General features: G+C 40.2%; 3 protein-coding genes and 1 non-coding gene across 11 annotated transcripts in view; 1 reads left to right on the top strand and 3 right to left on the bottom strand.

The window, feature by feature from the left end:
* The window catches only part of tectb (tectorin beta), a 49,013-nt gene extending 42,278 nt beyond the window's left edge, over window positions 1-6,735 (bottom strand). For 4 of the 7 annotated variants that reach the window (XR_011685202.1, XM_071463772.1, XM_071463771.1 and 1 more), the window contains exon 1: window positions 201-345. The gene's annotated coding sequence lies outside the window, so the exon portion shown is untranslated. The other 3 variants (XM_071463769.1, XM_071463768.1, XM_071463770.1) reach the window with 3 other exon arrangements.
* Window positions 533-604, bottom strand: trnac-gca (transfer RNA cysteine (anticodon GCA)). Its single transcript has one exon. It is a non-coding gene; the product is annotated as a tRNA-Cys (tRNA).
* Window positions 1,475-11,390, top strand: LOC139609332 (LIM and SH3 domain protein 1-like). 2 transcript variants are annotated; one of them, XM_071463773.1, is made up of 8 exons: window positions 1,475-1,676; window positions 3,115-3,209; window positions 4,050-4,134; window positions 6,415-6,522; window positions 7,728-7,835; window positions 9,567-9,636; window positions 9,730-9,818; window positions 10,604-11,390. In XM_071463773.1, the coding sequence occupies exons 1-8, from the start codon at window positions 1,608-1,610 to the stop codon at window positions 10,775-10,777; spliced, it is 798 nt and encodes a 265-aa protein (XP_071319874.1). In that variant the 5' UTR covers window positions 1,475-1,607; the 3' UTR covers window positions 10,778-11,390. The 2 variants fall into 2 exon arrangements, with proteins under 2 accessions (XP_071319874.1, XP_071319875.1); XM_071463774.1 differs by lacking the exon at window positions 6,415-6,522.
* A 106-nt stretch (window positions 11,391-11,496) lies between these two features.
* Window positions 11,497-19,884, bottom strand: LOC139609329 (kelch domain-containing protein 1-like). Its single transcript, XM_071463766.1, has 13 exons — window positions 19,488-19,884; window positions 18,710-18,780; window positions 18,277-18,394; window positions 17,177-17,289; window positions 16,625-16,715; window positions 16,353-16,451; window positions 16,142-16,216; window positions 15,530-15,588; window positions 15,302-15,414; window positions 14,223-14,295; window positions 13,873-13,954; window positions 12,942-13,021; window positions 11,497-11,907 (listed from the first exon to the last, which is right to left on the bottom strand). Exons 1-13 carry the CDS (start codon window positions 19,587-19,589, stop codon window positions 11,772-11,774), a joined length of 1,212 nt encoding a protein of 403 aa, XP_071319867.1. The 5' UTR covers window positions 19,590-19,884; the 3' UTR covers window positions 11,497-11,771.
* Between the last annotated feature and the right edge of the window lie 231 nt (window positions 19,885-20,115).

Consider the following 20,115-nt stretch of genomic DNA (forward strand, 5'->3'; position numbering starts at 1 on the left):
CTAAATAGTAAATAATTATTGGTTAACCTGGCAAAACAGACATATAACAGGTTTTCCAACAAAAAAAAATACGTTAACACTATGGCCATTTGCTCTTAATTGGTCCTAATTAGCATAACTAGTGCTAGCAGCCCACAAAAATACTCCAATTATCTTAGCAAATTACACACAAACAACTAATTATGTTGATGTAAACTTACATTTCGATGTAAGCACATTGCCAGACAAAACTAAGGTGGACACAACCGTGCTGGGACCTTATTTTAGGGACTGAAAAAAACTTTTGGGCAACGTCTTCCGCTCAGAGGACTGCTGCAACCACAGACTACAACTGATGCAGGTGGAACATACCATTCCGAAGAGGGGGTTAATAAACGACTTCCAACCCCTCTAACATGGCGCGGTTGGGGTTTGTCACAGCCGTTAACTGAGGACAACTTCAACAATTCACCGTGTCGGTAGGTGTTGGGTTGGCTGCGTTTATATGGTAAAAAAAAAAATAACGACTAAATGGTACGGCCATAGTGAAAAGAGGGGGCACCCGGATTTGAACCGGGGACCTCTTGATCTGCAGTCAAATGCTCTACCACTGAGCTATACCCCCGATGCGGTAACAGTATTTCCTATCATGTATATAACTTCATATAAGATCCATATTCTGTGGGTTAAGTTGTAGTTTATATTATTATGTCTCTACATACCACTGTAATACGACGTGTGTTAGTGTTAACACATGGAGTCTATGGTTTATATCACAGTGCAGCATTTCTCTAACGTCCACAGTGAAATAAAGATGGCTGACGCAGTTGTAGTTAATGGCGGTGTCCGGCAGAGACCGCCAACTAGACACAGTCCATCTCATTGAGTCTACAGTTTGTTAAAGTTTTTATTTGATATCTTTTTTGTTTTGTTTTGTTTTACTTTTGCCATTACATTTTTTATTTATGACGTAGTTAATATTACAGTGGCGCTTCAGACCGGAAATACAACTTGGAGGGGCATTTATTGTATTAAAGTCTTGATTTTTCGGGAAAAAAACATCAATTTTTGTTTCCCCTGAGCTCATATTGTTTTGCGGCCATGTATCTGTCTACAGACTCCGTCATTAATGAATTTTAAGCGGTATTATCTTACTTTGTGCTATCGTTTGTGTCTCCTTTTAAGGTTATTATGGACTCTCCCTAATGCATTTTATGCTACCTTCAAGGGCTCCGCAGAGACCCGTAATTCACAAACTTTAAGTGGGATGTGTAAATACAAGTCAATACAACAGCTGCCTTTGTTGTTTATCTTAAGTTATGAGAAACATTAGATGAAATCAAAATCGCATCAATACAGAGCTTTCGACAGAATTTAGATTCTAGGTCATTTTGTCTGGTAGCATTGCACACACGACAAGTTGAAGTTCCTACTGTTTCTGAGGGATCCTGAAGGCGTCGCGCTGCACCCTTGACTCCTCCTCTGTGTATGAATTGAAATGCCTGCAGGCGAAGAGGAGGACGGTTCCTTCCCTGGCTGCACATCACAGCTTGAGCATCATCTGAAAACTTTTTACAGCTGGATCAGTAAGTTTTTCTTGTTGTTTCTTGAGGAATCCTTGCGCCACCATGAATCCACCCTGTGGAAGATGCAAGAAACCAGTCTACCCCACAGAAAAAATTAATTGCCTTGATAAGGTAAGGTGACACAAGTCTAACCCCATTCACTGATCAAAATATTTTTCCAGATGACACCAAGATTTAGCCTTTAATATTCCTGTTCTATAATTCAACCTTTTTTTTTTTTTTTTTTTAAAGTTTTGTGCTTTAGTGTTGCAAATTTCTCACGTATTTTTTTTTTTTTATTGAAAGGTTATCAAAATGCTTTAAAATATACATAGGAGGTATAAGGTTTTTTTCTCCTTTACTACGTTTACTTTCATGTCAGAAAGTGTTGTTATTGTTTTTTTTTTTTGTGTTATTTTATTTTAACCAAAAATGTTGTATTTTTTCACTTGATGAAACTGTGCCCCCTCTGTGACTCTTTACCATTATATGAAAATATACACACATAAAATACATAAATAGTCATACTGCATACACACACACACACACACACACACACACACACACACACACACACACACACACACACTAAGGGAGTGATGAGAAGAAAAACCACATCCGGTAAATAAACATTGCTCAGAAACCTCTAAAAGTTAAAAAAAGGACAGAGCACACAGACACTGTGTTTGAGGTATTTGTGTCTGTCACGGTCTGTTACAGAAAGATCTGATAATCTTATCTGTAACAGATAAAGAAAAAAATCAATCTAGGTAATTTAATCAATTCAAGTACACAATCAAAGAATAACCTGATTTCACAGAGCGGGATCACTCACCATTGTTTTGAATTTCTGATTTCTTAGAAGATATTGAATGCACCACAATGGCTGAACCACAATGGAAAGTGTTTCTTTTGTACACAGTTAGCTGCACAGGTAGCAGATAATTGTTCAGATATTACACATGTTTTTGCATAAACAGGAAAAAAATCTTTCATTTTAAGACACGACAAAGTTTTGGAATTTGGATTTTTAGACATTTCTCAGCGCAAAACACCAACAAAGTTCCTCCACTGGGCAGTTTTTAAATTTGTGGCACTAAAATGTTTCCTATAGGCGACCACACATCTTTTTGGACATCAACCCAAACAAATAAATCATGTAAACAGTTTACTGGGGTAGTCAGGGTACTACACTACAAACCAAATTTTAATCAAGTCATTGACTGTACAAAGGTTTTAACATGCATCCAAATGTACGTTATTCATTCTCATATTAAAATTTTGCACTGTAACCGTATCTTATTGGCACTCATTCAGTGCAGCTGTGCTCTCAGGGATTTTCCCACTGTGTCAGTGCAAGTTACACTGAAGTCCTGTCTCTTTTTTTTTTTAGCTGATTCCATGTACATCAATTTAAACCATCAGCAAAACCAAATAAGACGAAGAGCAGTTTACCGCAGGCCTCCAGGATGTTTATTTTGTAATGGATATAACTTCATCTTGTGGAAGTTAGTGAAGTTAGCATTTCTCACATTTAATCTCTGACTCTTTGCTCTGATTCTCTCTCCAGTATTGGCACAAAGGTTGTTTCAGCTGTGAGGTATGCAAGATGGCCCTGAGCATGACGAACTACAAAGGATTTGAGAAGAAACCTTACTGCAGTATGTGAGTGTTAACACCACACTGACCACCACATTGTTAAAATCACTTAACACTTAAGGCAGCAGGGTAACAGATGTCAAGTATGGAGCATTATAAAACAATTATTTTGTCCTGGCTGTAATCCTACAGCTGTCATTGTTTGGAGGTTTAGGTCATTTCATCACAAATGTGACGTGTCATGAAACGAGCAGACATTCATTTCCGAAGCGTTGGAGACACAGATGAGCAGTGGAAGCTGGAGCGTGTGGGGGTGATGGAAAAGGGAAGTGTGAACAGACAGACTGAATCATGTGATCCCGACAATTCTTCAGCGTCTGTCCAAGTCGAGAAAAGACCTCAGTCCTGACAGATATTTGCACATTTGTGACTTTGAGGCAGTTTTATCTTTTTTTCCATCTTTTCTCTCATTTATTTATGAATGACTCAAAGACACAAAGACAAAATAAATTGCTACATGAGCAAATTAATCAGTTCATTTATTCCAAACTATGAATCCTCACAGCTGAAATTTTCCAAATATGCTTTTGTTTGCTTTTGCTTTTTTATGTGATAAATGATTGATTTTTTTTTTTTTATTCAATGCAAAACATCAGTAATTTACAAGAATAAACACAAATAAGTGTAAATTTGTGCAGCAGGAATAAAGTTAAAGTCAGTTAGTCAGCATTAATCTGCTGAAAGAATGAATGGATTTTTAGATTTTTGAATAAATGTTCTTATGTGACTGTTTTCTGTTGGTTTCTAATCACTACAGCACATTATGGTTATAAATACATTAGAATACATTTTGTTAAAGAGATGGAGATATTTTAACACTTCTGTTGTTCCTCTGTTTGCCTCCAGGCATTACCCCAAAACCTCCTTCACTATAGTGACCGACACCCCCGAGAACCTGCGTCTCAAACAGCAGAGCATGCTCAATAGCCAGGTGAGACCAACACAGACACTCCTATCACTCGCCTCTGGCTCTGCTCTCACTCCTGCTCAGGCTCTGCTTTCTCTCGCTGCCACAGATACTCGCCCTAATCTCGTTGCGTCATCGTGACTCTGCGTATCGTCTGTCTCCTCCACTCAGCCCTCTATCTGTCTGACAGCAGGAGACGAGGACGCACCTCTCGGCTCTGCACTCGTGACAATTGGATTCCTCCGATTAAATCAAATGAGCCCAAATACTAAAGAGAGAGAGAGAGAGAAGGCCAGTTTAACTTTAGTGTGAAGATTTGAGACTGAGCAAATCTGAACTTTATACAGTGCAAATGTTTCTCCTGAGTGATCAAAAAGTGGACAGTGATTTCAAAAACACTGGTCTCTCATGTGGCGCCGGCTCAACTCGGCCTCCTTGGCTGCCCTCACTGTTCTTAAGCTCTAATCTACTCACACTGTTCATGCCAGCATCTTAACCTTATCAAAGGGATGAAGTCCTGCAAGTCATGCAAAATAAAAGAGGTTCCTTTATAGTTTGAATTTTTCTTCAGGAATTGTCTTGTCTCTCAACATTTGTCGGCAAAGCCTTTCTTAACCTGAAAGAGGTTGAAAAGTTTTCATTCTGAAACTCAAGTCATCAAGAGTCTGTGTCAGATCCTTCAAATCTGCAGAGAAGAGGCAAATCTCATTAGCTGAATACTATATTACTGTGTAACTGCTGAATATACATATATTAGAAGTCCCATATGTTCCTGCACAGAAGCACTGGCCCTAAACTGTTAATTTCCAATAAATAATTGCAGCACATAACAAGATACGTTGTCTTAATTAAAGAGCTTTAAAGGTGCTAGTAGGTTGAGAGCCAGGCTAGCTGCTTTGTCCTGCGGCCTGAAAATAAAGCTAAAGCTAAGCTAACCTAATTCCTCCTCCAAAGCTATGCAAATGTAATTTATTGAAATTACATATATGAAATATATGTACATATAAAATAAAAACACATGTGTAAAAATTATATATGAAACCTATTAGAATTTGGAATAATTTCATATATTGATATATATCTCCAGCCCAAACAAATAAGTGTGTAGACATATGTAGACATATTTTACATAAATATATATCCACCCCAAAGCCTAATGAGAAATTAATAAGAAAACATATATAAGCATACAGAATTTTTATATGTATGTTTGTTTGTTTTTTATAAAAAAAATGTCATAAATATCAATTTTTTATCTATGTGTATAATATATGTATATATACAAATTTTGCTAAGGGTATTTCACATATGTTATAAACTTATATTTTCATATATCCAGAGGATGTATATACATGATAATAGTATATCCCCTTGTAGGTGACATATTTGGCAACATCACTCTTCATATATGGACCTATATGTAGTATATGCCTATATTTAATCTCTGCTTCATATTTAGCATTTATATTGGTATCAATGTTCTGATCTAACTCTGAGGAACCATATGTGATGAACCATGACTGAGACATTTACCCATCCAGTAGCGACCACAAACCCAGCTGTGCAGAAGAAACTGTTGCGAGATAAAGCTGTTTACTAATGCGACTTAAAAGTATTTAGAGAACCACAGGGTTTTCATGAAACACAGGATGAAGTGAAGTCACGTTTTAAAGTGTTCATATGAATCTCATTATACTTTCAAGCTGTTTCTGTTGGACGGCCACACTCCCACTGTCCATTTTTGGGTAAAACCATTTTAAACCATCATGTAACATAACTATGTCACTATGCTACATGATTGTTATGATAACATCATGATCAAATTTACACCAAAAACCGTTTCCTCCTCCTCCCTCCTCTCTCTGTCCTTTCCTCTCGTCTCATCCAACCAACCCTGTTCATTGTTTATAACCATAAAAGTCTCGGCAGTCGAGCTCTCACACTGAGACAGCATATTCCTCATAGCAAGAACATGACTCACTTGTATGTGTGTATGTGTGTGTGTGTGTGTGTGTGTGTTTGCAGTGTGTGCGGACCTCACATTTACTTTCAAATAAACATTTCGGCATTGTTTAATGTTGCAAGTGCTTCCCGCAGGCATGAACCTACAAGGAAGTTTGAGAAATAGCTGTTTAAAGCACAGCATGAGTGTGTTTATGTATATTTGTGAATCAGGTTCAGCAGAAGTGTGCGTGCAACCTGACAACATCTAACCTTGTGGTCCTCAAGTCCTCAGGCGTCTTCTGTCTAATTTTAAAATGACCAGTAAAGTTGCCTAAATCCTGATGAATTACAAATTTACAGGCGCTCTATAAGGAGGACTTTGAAAAGAACAAGGGGAAAGGTTTCAGCGTGGTGGCCGACACGCCAGAGATGCAGAGAGTGAAGAAGACACAAGACCAGATCAGTAACGTACGCCTGGTTCGCCTCGAAAACCGCCGAGAAAACAAGACAATCTAATAACACTAAATCTCAACTTTAGTTCTTTGTAACGTCATAACAATTAATCCATCAACTTTTTTCTTACCTTTCAGAGACATTGTGGTAGTTTCAGATCAACTTAACTCTGTGACATCATTCCAGCCTCTAACTGTGTTTGTGTTTATGTGTGTGTCTGCATGTCTGCAATCACTTCCAGAAAAATCTATCTCTTTACACTTGTTTGCTAAATCCTTCCTGTGCTGTTTCAATCTGATGCTGCATTCAGGTTATGTCGGATTTTTGGTTGCTGAATGATCACAGCAGCCTGCAAGTGTAGTTGTTGCATAACTTAGAAAATATGTTTTTGCTCAAAATGATGTTTATTTAGTTTATTCTTGTGAAATAGCGTATATTTTCACCTCTTCAGGCCTCTAAAATATTTAAGTGAAACTGTCTGAGGAGGAAATCACTTTTTGGTTAACTGGCTCACAATTTACAGACAGGCCAAGTAGACATGACTTTATATCGAGGGCTTACAGGCAGAAAAGTTTGGAAACCACCAAGGTGACTCTTATTTAGCATCTTGTGACAGGTTCACCTGATCAATACGCCATGAATGCAGCTTATAACTCCCTGTTTTCATCTGAAACAAAGGTTAAAATCATGCATGAGTCAAAAGTATAACAACTCTAATGAAACTGTCTCCTGCCGATTGTGACCTTTAACGCGCTTGTCATCAGTCTTAAAGGAATAGTCATGACATTAATGGGAAATGTGCTTGTTTGATGAGAAGATTGGTACCGCTCCCATGCACGCTAAGTACGGAGCTAAAGGCCGTAGCCAGTTAGCTTAGCAGAGCGTAAAGGCTACTAGCTTCTCTAGCTACCTTTAAAGCTCGAGCAAACACTGCAGTTTTTATGCAGATTAAACAAACTAGTCGTAACTTATTAATGAGGTGTAGAGTTGCTGTTAGGTGCATTATGTTTCTGTCAAAGAGAACAAGGCCACTTGTTTATGCTAAGCTAAGCTAGCTAGCTGCTGCCTATAGCTCCATATTTAGCCTACTAGCATGTGGTTGGTATCAATCTTCTCATCTAACTCTCAGCATGGAAGCAAATAAGTGTATTTCCCAAAATACCTCAAAAATAAAATGTTCTTTGTTTTGTTTTTGTTAATATATTTAAATGCATTTGCAGGCTCTTTACAAGGAGGACTTTGAGAAGAACAAGGGGAAAGGTTTCAGCGTGGTGGTCGACACTCCGGAGATGCAGCGAGTGAAGAAGACACAAGACCAGATCAGCAACGTAAGTGCAGACCCCCGAGAAATACTGGAGCATCCGGCTGGGTTGTTCATCTAAATCATGTTTAAAAATAATCTTTTTTTAAATCAGATTTTTGGAATTTTTCTGATTTCTAGTGGTGATTGTGCAGATACTTTGCATTTGACTTTGTGTTGTTGTTAGGTAAAGTTAACCTTTTTTATTTGAAGTGTCTTCCCAACAGATTTAGATAAAAATCAGGAATATAGATGGTAAAACAGAGGGGTTAAACCACAAAGAACTTATATTGTAAGGACAGTATCTTTGTCTGGACAGCATGCTCTGTGGATTATTCAGAGGAACAGTGACGTTGAGTTTGCAAACACAAAGTACACTTGAAGTTTTCACAGCTTTAGGCCTCACAAGCAAAAGAAATGTCCCAAAATTCATCTAGCTTCACAGTGGAACATCTGGTAGATATCTCTGTAACAACAGTTAAAAAAAAACCTAAACGACAAAAACAAACATGACAAGGCCACATGCAAGCAGCACTTGTACTGATGTGAAATGAGCCAGCTACTGCCCAACAACAGGGGCCATTTCAGAGCAGGGCTGCAGCTCTGCGGCCCGGTGCAGTCGACGGAGCCGAGACAGGAGCAGAGAGAAGAAACTGCTCCAGGCAGCAGTGAAGGATGTCAGAGCGCGATCCTGCAGAGACACACAGGCACATTTCAGACATTTCTCCTCGTCCACCGAGGAGCAGCTGCCCTATATGGTCAAAGTCTCTCAGCTGTGGACACAAAGTGAACGTCCGCTCGCTCACTCTCCCTCTCACACACACACACACACATATACACACACACACACACACACACACATACCACACGGACACACACAAACTTTCTCTCTTTTCTCTCATGAGAGCAGCAGTTGCAGAAAGGAATGACGGGTGATAAGCTGCATGTCAAAAGGGCAAAATCGAGCAACTTATTTTTCCACTGCTTGCATCTTTCTTTCTTCTCCAGCTTCTCTCTCTGTTTGCTCCTCTTGAGGTCTGTTGAGGACACAGGAGGCTGCTCCTTCGTTTCCTTCATCAACATCCTAAATTCATTTTTCAGAGCTTGGATCATCCTCTCTGTCTCTGTGTCCCCTGGTGGACTTACTGTATGTTGCACAAACATCTGTCTGCTGGAGTTTCTTTTCCAAAAAACAACAGAAATCTAATATTTAGTCACTTTTGTAGAGTCAACTTTAATAATTTAAGTGTGACTGTCATATATTATCTCACAGCATAGAAAACACAGCATCTTTTATTCTTAGAGGAGGAGACGAAGTCGACAAAAACAGAGCTGCGTTCAGGTTATGGGACAAAAATATTACATATAACAACAAAAAAAAACTGAAAACCACAGGAAACCACAAAGGAAACTGTAAGTGAATAAGCACGAGTAGTTTACACTGAATGATCAATAAATAATAAATAAACAATAAATAATGAAAAGCTTTGTCATAGAAAACCGCGTTCGTTTTTTCATCTTTCTGTTTCTGTAAAGTTTGAAAACTTGAAACGGGCAGGGCTGGTTCTTCAAACGTCCTCCCTACTAAAACTGATGTCTTTGTAAACCCTCCTCATCTCTCTGCACCACCTCCTAAAATGGTGAGCTGCCTCTCACAGGGGGAGACCTTCAGGGTCAGCTGTTGAATTTGAGAGTGTGGCACCCTCATGTGGATTTAACATGTGTGTGTGTGTGTGTGTGTGTGTGTGTGTGTGTGCAGATAAAGTACCATGAGGAATTTGAGAAGAGTAAAATTCGAAGTGACGCACCTCCTCCTGAAAACAGACAAGGTGAGATGCATCCTTTTACATTTTAAGACGTAGTTTTACCTCTGTATAATTGTGTTAATGGATGTGTGTGTGTGTGTGTGTGTGTGTGTGTAGACTATGAAGAGCAACCATCCAACCCTGACAGATTCAGGCAGCCAGCCGGACAAATGCATCCTGCTGCTGTAGCACCACCTTGTGGAGTGGTAAGGCTGATACATAAACACAGGCTGGATGGCCAAAAGTTTGTGGACACCCTAACCTAGCCATTTATGTGATTGTTAAACATGTTATTCCAGATCCATGAGCATTAATATGCTGCTGATGCTGGGTGATAAGGTCTGGTTCACAGTCGATGTTCCCAGAGGCATTGGTTGGGGTTGGGTTCAGGGCTCCAGTACACAAACTAGGAAAACTATTTCTTTATCACACTGTTGTAAGTTGAAAGGCACACTGTTGTCTAAGACATATATCATGGTTCAACATTTAGTTGATTAATTGATTAGTTAATTGCTGCTTTTCTCTGTTTCATGTTGTCAACATTTAAAGGACATTTCCCACCATTTTTTGATATGTTATACAACCTTAAACCAAAAGACAATAGCGTCCACATACTTTTGGCCAGGCTACTTATGGGCTTTTTATTGTAATATAAATTGGAAGTTTTTATTTTCAATTAGATTTTCAGTCATTTGCATTTATTTATATTTCATTATATTTATTACATTATTTACATTTAGTTATGTAGGTCATGCTTGATAAGATTCTTATCAAACTTGTGTTTTAATAAAACTGCAGGTATGTGAATGTGGTTTGTGTGTCTGCCAACTTCCCTGTGTAGCTGCTACATGTGTCCGTACAGTAAAGTTGTGTGTGTGTGTTTATGCCTCCAACAGGGAAATTAAATGTAAAGTAACCAGTTTGAACTTTGTATGCTCTTGGTATTATGTTACATGTTAGTGCGTGTGTGTGTGTGTGTTATTCACCTCAGAAACGTTACCAGGCCTTGTACAGCTACACGGCAGCAGAAGCAGATGAGGTTTCTCTCCTGGAGGGGGACCTGATCTTGGACGTGGAGCCGATAGACGAGGGGTGGGTGTTCGGATACAACCAGCGCACAGGGCAGCGGGGCATGCTCCCCGCTAACTACGTCCGACCTGTGTGAAGCAGACAGACAGATGTTGGTCCGTCTTCTTCCAGCATGAGCTACCCTGTGAATCTGCATCACCACCTACAATCAGGCCTCTTCTCCAAGTCACCTTTTATAAATGAAAAAATCCCCTGCCTGGTTCTGCTTTGCCTTTTTTATCTGTCAGGAAAATGGTTTTCAAACATGTTCTTCTAATCTCAAAATGAGATTAATCCACTCAAGTGAAATTTCACTTTAGGGAAAAATCAATGATACTAAAGTTTGAAGTGAAGAAGGTTTTATGTAATAGAAACCCCCAAACAGAGGAAGAAGGAGGACAGCAGAAAGAATACATTCACAAAAACAGAAGAATTAAAATAAAATTACACATACATAATTTTTTTTAAAAAATCTTTCTCAGGTAATATTTACCTTTTTATGTACATGTCCTTCAGCAGAAACGTGCAGCCTCAGCTCTGGACTGACAGAAGCAGACGCAGTCACTTGTCAAATCAGTGCGTAACGTCCTGTTTGTATCACTAACTGCTTGTAAATCCCTAAAAACGCTTATTTGATATATTGTATAAGAGAAACTCATGATTAAATCCTTTTTCAGCCGACTTGATTAAATAAAAAGTGGAATATTTAACCTGCTCATTTGTTTTTTGAAGACGAGTTTCATTTTATTCCTGCAGTATGTGGCTTTATTGGCTTTTAATGGTGTGTTAATTGTGCAAATAAACACTAAACTAAAATACAACATATCAATACCTTTATTCAAAAAAAAAAACAAAACAATTGCACATCAAAGAAGTACACACAGTAAAATTTAACCTATATCAATCTTTGTTTAAAATAAGACAAATACTTTATTTACACACAATATTTCCTTAAGTTAAAAATAATGAAACTTTAGCACCATTCTTTGTTTTTTGTTTTTTTTTTTTTTTTAAATCATTACAAATATTCCTGGCACACAAAACAGTTTTGGCTCAGAATGTCATGGCTATAAAAACAAAAACAGTCGTCCTCACGCTGTAAGAACCGGCTTCATGTTAGAGAAAAAGGCCACTCGCTTTTCCACTCTGCTCCTCAGCTTCGCAGGCAGCCAGTTCAGCTGCTCCCCAAACAGCTCCGGGTTTTTCCCCATGAAGTCCTCACACAATCTACAGAGGGGAAAAAAAAAAAAAAAAAAAAAAAAAAAAAAAAAAAAAGCTTGTTCAGATGCTTAAAAACTACTTTTTAAATACTTTAAAATAACTGTGGCCCTGCTCTAACAAGAGCTGCTGTTTTATACTTATCCAACATGCTGTTCTGCACACTAATGGTCCTCTATATTTCCATTCTCCTTTATTTCAGGTGTGTTTTTGCTGCCTGGACTCAGTCATAATTTCTGTGGACCCTCAACAAAAATAGCACAAATCTTTAATTGTTTTAAGAAAACATCCACATTCAGATGCTCTTGATGTTGTCAGTCTGTGCTGTTTCAGAGAATTGCAGAAGTTATTATGTGATCATCACACTTTTCCCTTAACTGGATGGATTTCCATGACATTTGTTGAGAAATTAGCTCAAAGCTCTGCTGTGCACAGACTCGCAGAGCTGCTTGCATGGCTCTAGACTCTTTGTGGATGTCAAAATTACTGTCAGCTTCTTAAAAACAAAGTCTGAACTTAGAGGGGAAAAAAAAAAAAAAAAAAATACAATTTTAACCTCATCTGACACCTTGCAATCAAGACTTCGTTGTTTGGTCATAAAGTCTGAGTGTGAAGTCAACACAACACAACTGCCAACATTTTAATCTCAAGTGAGTAACTAATCCAGCTACATCACATAATAAACATGCCACAGTCTGTTGCCTTCCCGTACGTAGTATAAAGGTAAAGCTCATTAGCATAACACCCTGTCCTCTGTTGTACGTGAGCTGGCGCACAGGTCCCTCAGGGAGCCGTGCAGCTCAGAGTGAGTGTAAATAGCTCTGAGTGTTTAACGTGTCTCTGTGGACTTTGTTAAAACTGCTTAATCATGTGTGAACGGAGCGAACGTGCAAACAAGCTCTCACACGCAGCCAGTGTGCATGATGTGCAGTAGCAAGAAATGCACAGGACCCCTGGTGTCGCCCACCAGGAAGTAGGAAAGCCACAGTGGCGCACTGAACATGTAACGTCAGATGAGGTCGTCGTTTATATTCTCTTCCTACCTGAAGAGGGAGTACGGCTGCGTCTGGAAGATGATCACATCTCTGCAGTGATGCTGTGACGGAGCCCTCAGAACAGCCACCTGATCACAACACGATTCACAATAAATCACTTTAGTTACACAAAAGGTGACAACGTGCACATGTTGCAGCCCTGTTCTGACCTTACAGGTCATCACATCACCACGTAAGTGCACCTAAGACCCTAAACCACTTAAGATTTCATTTTGTAATGAACAACTGAGTCTATAATTAGTTCACCCAAGAAATTACATATGCTTCACAACACTACAGAGGAAGTGGGCTTTAAAGAATAAGCTGCAACCTTTAGCTGACGGCTGAAAGATCCTAAGGAAACAGATTATGCTGCACAGTGTTTCAGTCACAAAGACCTTGTTGTGGAACTAAAAATAAACCTTTCAAATAACAGCTTTAATTTGAAGCATAGTTAGACTGCTAACAGAGTTGTTGTTAACAGAGTTAGATTAATGGATTTTGACCATATTATTATTATTTTTATTTCAATTTTTTAATTGAATGAGAGATTCACTGCAATATCACAATAACAGAACTCGTTCCAGATTTTTGACAGAGTTCACCAGAACATTAGGAAACTATTTTTTTATTAGTGAAATTATACATTATATAGAAAATAGATTTGGTGTATTTTAGAACTGTTAATAGACTGAGACAAACTGATAATTAGTCTGAAATTGAACGTATGAACCAGCAGCTGAAGACAGACAATACTTGGAGATTGGAGATTGGAGTCATATGGTTAAAGCTTGATGTATATTTATAGGCACAATTCATCCATAAAATATTAGTGGAAGATTATTGTAATTAACATTATTCACTGATGTAATTAATTCAAAATAAAAGTTTTATCTTGGAGACGTGAGCTGTAAGCCTAACTCCAGACTGACACACATACCGAGTCCATGAGGATGCAGAGGTTACTACTTCCCCCGAACACGACAACGTCGTCGTTTCCCAGGCACGCTGTGTGACAGACCCTGAGGAGGACCAACACAAGATAATGAATAACACAAGATACAACAAGCTTTTTAAACCTTTGAGGTATGTTTATAAAAGAGCGAAGTAGCTTCACACTGATTTTCGTGCTGTTAGATGCACAATAAGAACCTGAGTTTTAGGGTCACTGGTCATATTATCTGATTTTATTCACGCTGACCTCATAGTAAAGTTTCTATTCAACTCTGCATCATTTTATCTTTTCTACTTCTGGAGCAGAACCATTTATGACATTTCTAAATGAGCTACCTGGGCTTGTCCTTGTGTGGGTGCGTCATCTTGGTCCACTCTCGTTTGACCGTGTTGACCTGCCAGGCGTCATCTAGAAGAAAGAGGTCAGCGATAAAAGCGGAGATTAAACATTTCACTTTAAGATCTCTGGAAAAACTAAACCACGTGAGCAGTGGAGATATCTTTTGGTTTTTAGAGATGCATTAAAAGAAATGTCCTTCAACTTTGTTGATATTTGTCCACGGAAGATGAAGAATAATGAAAAAATATGCAGACAAAATGTTTTTCCTGATAACTTCAATATTTTAAGCATGGAATCAACAGGCCTATGAGGCAGAGGAGCCTTATTTTGAATTTACTTAATATTTGATCTTGGAAAGTGACTGAAACGACCACAAAGAAACAGAGAACAAAGCGTCTTTCAGTCTGGTCTTCCTCCTGTGTAGCAGGTGTGGGTGGGGGCCTTTTACATGTCTTGTGTCGTCTTTGGCCCAATCCCAGTGTCCGCCCTCTCAGACTTCGAGGTGTGCTCTGGTAAATCCATGAGGCCTCTCTCACAGACATTTTGGGCCCTCACACTTTCCGTAAGTCCACATTTGTGCAGACTTTGCCTGAGGGAATTACCCAGAGTTCATCGCGTTGTGACGTTAAACGCAGGGTTAATGTGGTTACCTGGGTACGCCCAGAAGCATAGAAAAAAAAAAACAGTGGCCAAACAACCAGATATGGTAAATAAACGAGCATGAGGGGAACGAACCCAAACGCCGAGACGTTTACATGTAAATATAAACACTTGATTCAGAGCCAGAGCTGTGAGTAGTTATCTGTCCCATCGTGATCATTTCTGCTTTCATCTGATCTGACCCAACGTTACCCTTTTATTTACAAAGAGGAAGAAAAGGGAGGAAACCAAAAGTCCCAAACCTACAATTGTGCACAACATGTTTTGGCATCGTCAAGGTAACGTGATGTCACAAAGGGCTGTTCAATTCCTCTCAGGGCTCAGGCCTGGGGGGGGCGAGACTGGGCCTTACTCACGCAGCCTTAAACACAGAAACTAAAAGCGACCGATACCTGTGCTGTAGCCCGATACTTACTGAGAGTGTTTCCGTCTGTGCCGAGACCTCCGTATATGAAGAGTGTGTGATCTGATACGGGCGTCATGGTGTGCATGGAGCGCCCCAGGGGGGAACTGGATGAGGAGATGTCACTGGTGGAGAGTAATATACACAGAGGGCGGGGCAGGAGTCAGTAAATCACTAGAGAAACAAAGCTGTGGAGGTGAAATGTGTTTTAAAATGAGTGTGAGTGTGAAGAAGTTTTACAATTGAGTCCAGGTCCAGGTTTCCAGGTCTAAGCAGAACAGGTCCAACTCTGCTTTCTCCTGTAAACAATCATATACTTCATTTCAGGGATTAAGTGTCTGCAGTAAACAGACTGCAGCCTATTTACAGACACACTACGTGGCCGAAAGTATGCAGACACTCGCTTTCTTTGGGGGATTTGATCAAATTCAGCCTCAGTGATGTTGGCTGATGAGGCCCGGCTCACAGTCAGTTCTCCCGCTTCATCTCAGAGGTGTCTGGGCTCTGTGCAGGGCCAGTCACGCTCTTCCTCACCAAACTCAAAGAAAACCACTTTTTAAGGATCTGACTTTGAGCACGGGGGCATTGTCATCACGTCACAACAGGAAAGGGATGTTGAAACAGGAAAGGGCCTCCCCAAACTGTTACCACAAAGATGGAAGCACACTATTGTCTAGGAAAAAAAAAAAAAAAAATCATTGTATACTGTAGAATTAAGATTTCCCTTAATCAGAACTGAGAGGCCAAAACAAAACTATGAGAAACAGTCCCAGACCAAAAGTGCATACCTGTCCACATACTTCTGGCTATTTAGTGTTTACAGTTACAGTGTAGATAAGCTTTTCAACCCACCACACCACCGGAGATGTAACCTTTGTTCCCCAGAAGGGCGCTGGCATGGCAGCCTCTGGGGCCAGGAGCCGGACCCTGCACGTAAAAACAAAACCAGACCAGACTGACACCAGAAACACATCTGGTCAACGCCAGAAAATGTGGTGAAAGCTCGAGGGAATAAAGCAAAAGTAAAGAAATTAAGAGTAAACCCTGGTGTTGTTTTACTCACCCGAGTCTCTGGCATGCTCCACGTAGCAGAGTTTGTGTCAAAAACATTGACCTCATTGTTCCAGCCCCAGCACCTGAACAACGTGTCTCCAATAGTTGTCTTAAAACAAAAATTTTAAAATGTTTTCTTTTAATTGTTGTGGTTACAATATTCAGTCATTGGTTGGTTTTAGTCACTTCTGACTCTTTATAGAGTTTAGTTATTAGGTGTGCAGCTGCTGTTGCTCTGCATTATCATTAGTTTATTTATTTATTTATTTATTTATTTATTACCCAGGACATCTCTTCCACGACGAAGCTCGTCGATGGCGTGTTTCGGACCTCCCCAATGGTTTTGCATCCATACCCACCAAAGTAGATCAATCTGCACGAAAAAACAAATAAAAAAGGGCAAATTAACTATTTATTCTCATCATAAATCATGTGACATTGACTTTTCTTGTCTTCTTGTTTATTTTATATTTGTTAAAGCACTTTGAGCTGCATTCTATGTATGAAAAGTGCTATATAAATAAACTTTGTTGTTATTATCATCATTATTAAAACTACAGAAAACTGAGTAGTAGAGTAAATAAATATAAAGAAAATTCTCTGAAGGAGGATATTTTCCTTCTTTGTTTTTGCTCTTTAACAATCCTCAACTTTTCTCTTAAATTCCAAGAACACTTGTTTTGTCTTGGTCAAGCTTCTTCTGTGAGTGTGAAATTAAAATGCAGGATGAGCAGTGAAGACGCTGCCATGTCGAGGGTGTGAGCAGATGCTGGGAGGCTCCGCTGGTTATTCGTGGACGCTGACGTGAGGATTTCTCCACAGTCAGACACGGACCTGTCTCTGTGCACCCAGCAGGAGTGTTTGCTTCGTGGCGACGGCGTCGTCCCTTTGGCGTCAGTCACTTTCTTCCATGAGCAGCACGGCTCTGTGAGGTCAACACTGAACATCTGCAAACAGGAGAGTTAAACCCCTCAGATCATGCAAAGGAGAATCGTCATAAACTTTGTGTTAATCAGATGGACTGAAAATACTCAGATTCTCAATATGCACCTTTTCCTCTTCAGCCAGTCTTCACTCGACTTCCTGTCTGTCTCTGGTAAAATGCTTTCACATGTTTCAAACCACTATCAGGCCAGATGATCAAGCTGGATTATCTGCAGCGTCCACAGAGTCTGGTATGAGCTCCTTTTGAAAACACTGCCTTCATACCAGGCATTCAAACCATGTTTTATGAAGCTAATCACTGTTTTCAGAAGGTCAACCTCCTTTCTTTATGCTTCCTATTTATTTAACTTGGCTTTTGATTCATTCTCTCATGTTTTACTATTCTTAATGGTTTCTGATTTTCATTTAAATATTTTAATCATCTACTGTCTTTCTATTGTGTAATTTAATTGTCCTCATTATTATTATTATTATTATTATTATTATTATTATTATTATTATTAAATTGTTCATTTTGTGTAGTACAATGAAAATATAAAGCTACCATGAAGGTGACATCCATGTCTGTCCACACTCATTGTGTATGTAGTGAAAACTTTGAGGGAATTTAATAAAGATGCATAAAATTTATTTTAAGAATAATTTGATGTCGCAGTGAAGTTGACCTTTGACCTTATGGATACATTTTTAAAAAAGGGTTGTCACTTCATCATTTTATCCCATTAGACATTAGTGGGAAATCTTGCTCATAATTAGCACATGGATTATTGAGTTATGGCCAAAAACATGTTTTGTGAGGTCACAGTCACCTTGACCTTTGACCTTAAACCAAGTGGACATTTGTGCCAGAAATAATGAAACTTCCTCTGACTGCTCCTGATGCACCATGTTCACAATATCTTGTTTATATCTCAACAAAACCGGACGCTCAGCTCCGTGACTCGGCCGAGCCGGAGCCACCTGCAGACTCGTCGTCCACGGCAACTCACCTGGTTGGAGTATCCGACGGGGTCGCATCCCGCAAAAATGTACAATGTGCCGTTGACGTGGGAACCACAGGAGCCTTCCAAGTCTGGGGGGATGTCTCCGGTGATCTCCCTCCGCTGCCTGTCACACAAAAAGGAGAAGGGCAGTAAGACAAAGCGAGCTGAACACTTGTAAATGTCAAACACACATGTAAACTTTAACAATAAATAAACAGTGAGGAGTGGCTTCGCTTCAGCAAACACACACAGGATTTGTCAGCACCTGACTGACCTTAAAAAAAAATAAAAGAGACTCTTTGTCTTCTGGCACAGACTCTCCCTTTAACTGTCTTAAAGCCTGTGTGGTAATTTTATCAGGAAGAACACATCCACAGATACAGTGTCATGGTGACACACTGTGCATCTCAGCTGATAAACAGCCTCATTTCTATCTTACCACGTCCCGCTGTCCAAATCGCAGAGCCATATCTCATTGCTGGGCAACATGACATCCTCTCGAGCGACTACCTGTTCGGGAACATGGAGGAGATAAAGTCATGTATGAAAACACAGTGCACTTGTGCCTTTATCTGCTCAGGATGCAACAAGATGTAGTGTTGGAGATGTTTTCTTGCTGAAACATGTTCCTGCAGGGAAACTTTCACAGACGGATCCTGTCACAAGCTGTTTTTGAGAACGTTCCTGCAGGTTTTCCAGATTAACATTGTTCTCCATGTGCAGATATACGCTCAGCTGCCGGTTTATTAGGTACGCCTCACAAAGCTACAGCAGTCTAACACAGCAACCCTTCATAAACTGTATTCTCATTAAGGTTATATAATGTTCTGTTGTAATTCAAACTCTTTCACTTGAAGGCTGAAGTGTCTAATATTTTGTCCACCACACTTGTGTCAATAAAGGTAGACAAAATACACCTGAGTTTGAGGCAGTGCAGGTCAACAGTGGCGCAGACCACACCTGCAAACTCAGCACAAGCTGAACCGACACCTGCTCCATTAGGTGTATCTGTCCAGGTGTATCTGTCCAGGTGTATCTGTCCAGGTGTATCTGATAAAGCGGCTGCTGAGGTAAATGCTTCACACATTGATGAAATATCTGATGGATCCCCACAGAAGTTCAGACTCTGACTCTGAGATGAGAGACTTTAAAAAAAGCGTCTTGATGTTGTGACGTGGCCCCTCGCTGATGTACCTGCGCAGGTACCGGTCCCTTACCTGGTAACCCCCCCACACATACAGGGTGTTGTTGTCTATGAACGCCGCGTGGCTGCTCCTCTCCTGCGGGCTCACCGGTGCGTCTCTCCCGGCAGCATCCATCCCAGACCCCCGGGCTCTCCGGCTCTGACCCACGGTTCAGATAAAAACAGCTCAAACGTGAGGAGGACGCGGCTGCGGGGGCCGATGTGCGGCTGCGGGGGCCGATGTGCGGCTGCGGGGGCCGATGTGCGGCTGCGGGGGCCGATGTGCGGCTGCGGGGGCTGCTGTGCGGCTGCGGCTGCAGAGAGGAGCCGACTGGGCCGGGCGCTTTGGAGAAACGTGTTTTACAGGCTTGTTGTCCCTCTTCACTCCTCCCATCACCGTGATCCTCTTTGCTATGCGAGTTCACTTCTATCAGCAAATCATGTTGCGCTGAGGGGAGGGGTGGAGGAGGGGAGGAGGGGGGGGGGGGGGGGGGTCATTATTAAACGCTTTTAAAGTTGCACAAATCTGTTGAATTTAAAGTGTTATTTACTGTCAGGATGGAGCCTGAGAACAACCTCATGTGTTGGTTTGTAATGAAGATCATTGTTCACCCATATTTACATCACCCAAAGGCTGTTTGACTACATTTCTGCAGTTTGCA

The sequence above is a fragment of the Trachinotus anak genome, unplaced genomic scaffold (assembly GCF_046630095.1).
Source record: "Trachinotus anak isolate AG129_WGS33_773 ecotype Australia unplaced genomic scaffold, CSIRO_AGI_Tana_v1 ptg000025l, whole genome shotgun sequence".
Classification (NCBI taxonomy): domain Eukaryota; kingdom Metazoa; phylum Chordata; class Actinopteri; order Carangiformes; family Carangidae; genus Trachinotus; species Trachinotus anak.

Coding starts and splice junctions, on each gene's coding strand:
- LOC139609332 (XM_071463773.1), top strand. CDS start 1,608: ATGAATCCACCCTGTGGAAGATGCAAGAAACCAGTCTACCCCACAGAA. Junction 9,637..9,729: donor TCCTCCTGAAAACAGACAAG/GTGAGATGCATC, acceptor GTGTGTGTGTAG/ACTATGAAGAGCAACCATCC. Junction 9,819..10,603: donor TAGCACCACCTTGTGGAGTG/GTAAGGCTGATA, acceptor TATTCACCTCAG/AAACGTTACCAGGCCTTGTA.
- LOC139609329 (XM_071463766.1), bottom strand. CDS start 19,589: ATGGATGCTGCCGGGAGAGACGCACCGGTGAGCCCGCAGGAGAGGAGC. Junction 18,781..19,487: donor ATGTGTGGGGGGGTTACCAG/GTAAGGGACCGG, acceptor GTTCCCGAACAG/GTAGTCGCTCGAGAGGATGT. Junction 15,589..16,141: donor GTTACATCTCCGGTGGTGTG/GTGGGTTGAAAA, acceptor GATTGTTTACAG/GAGAAAGCAGAGTTGGACCT.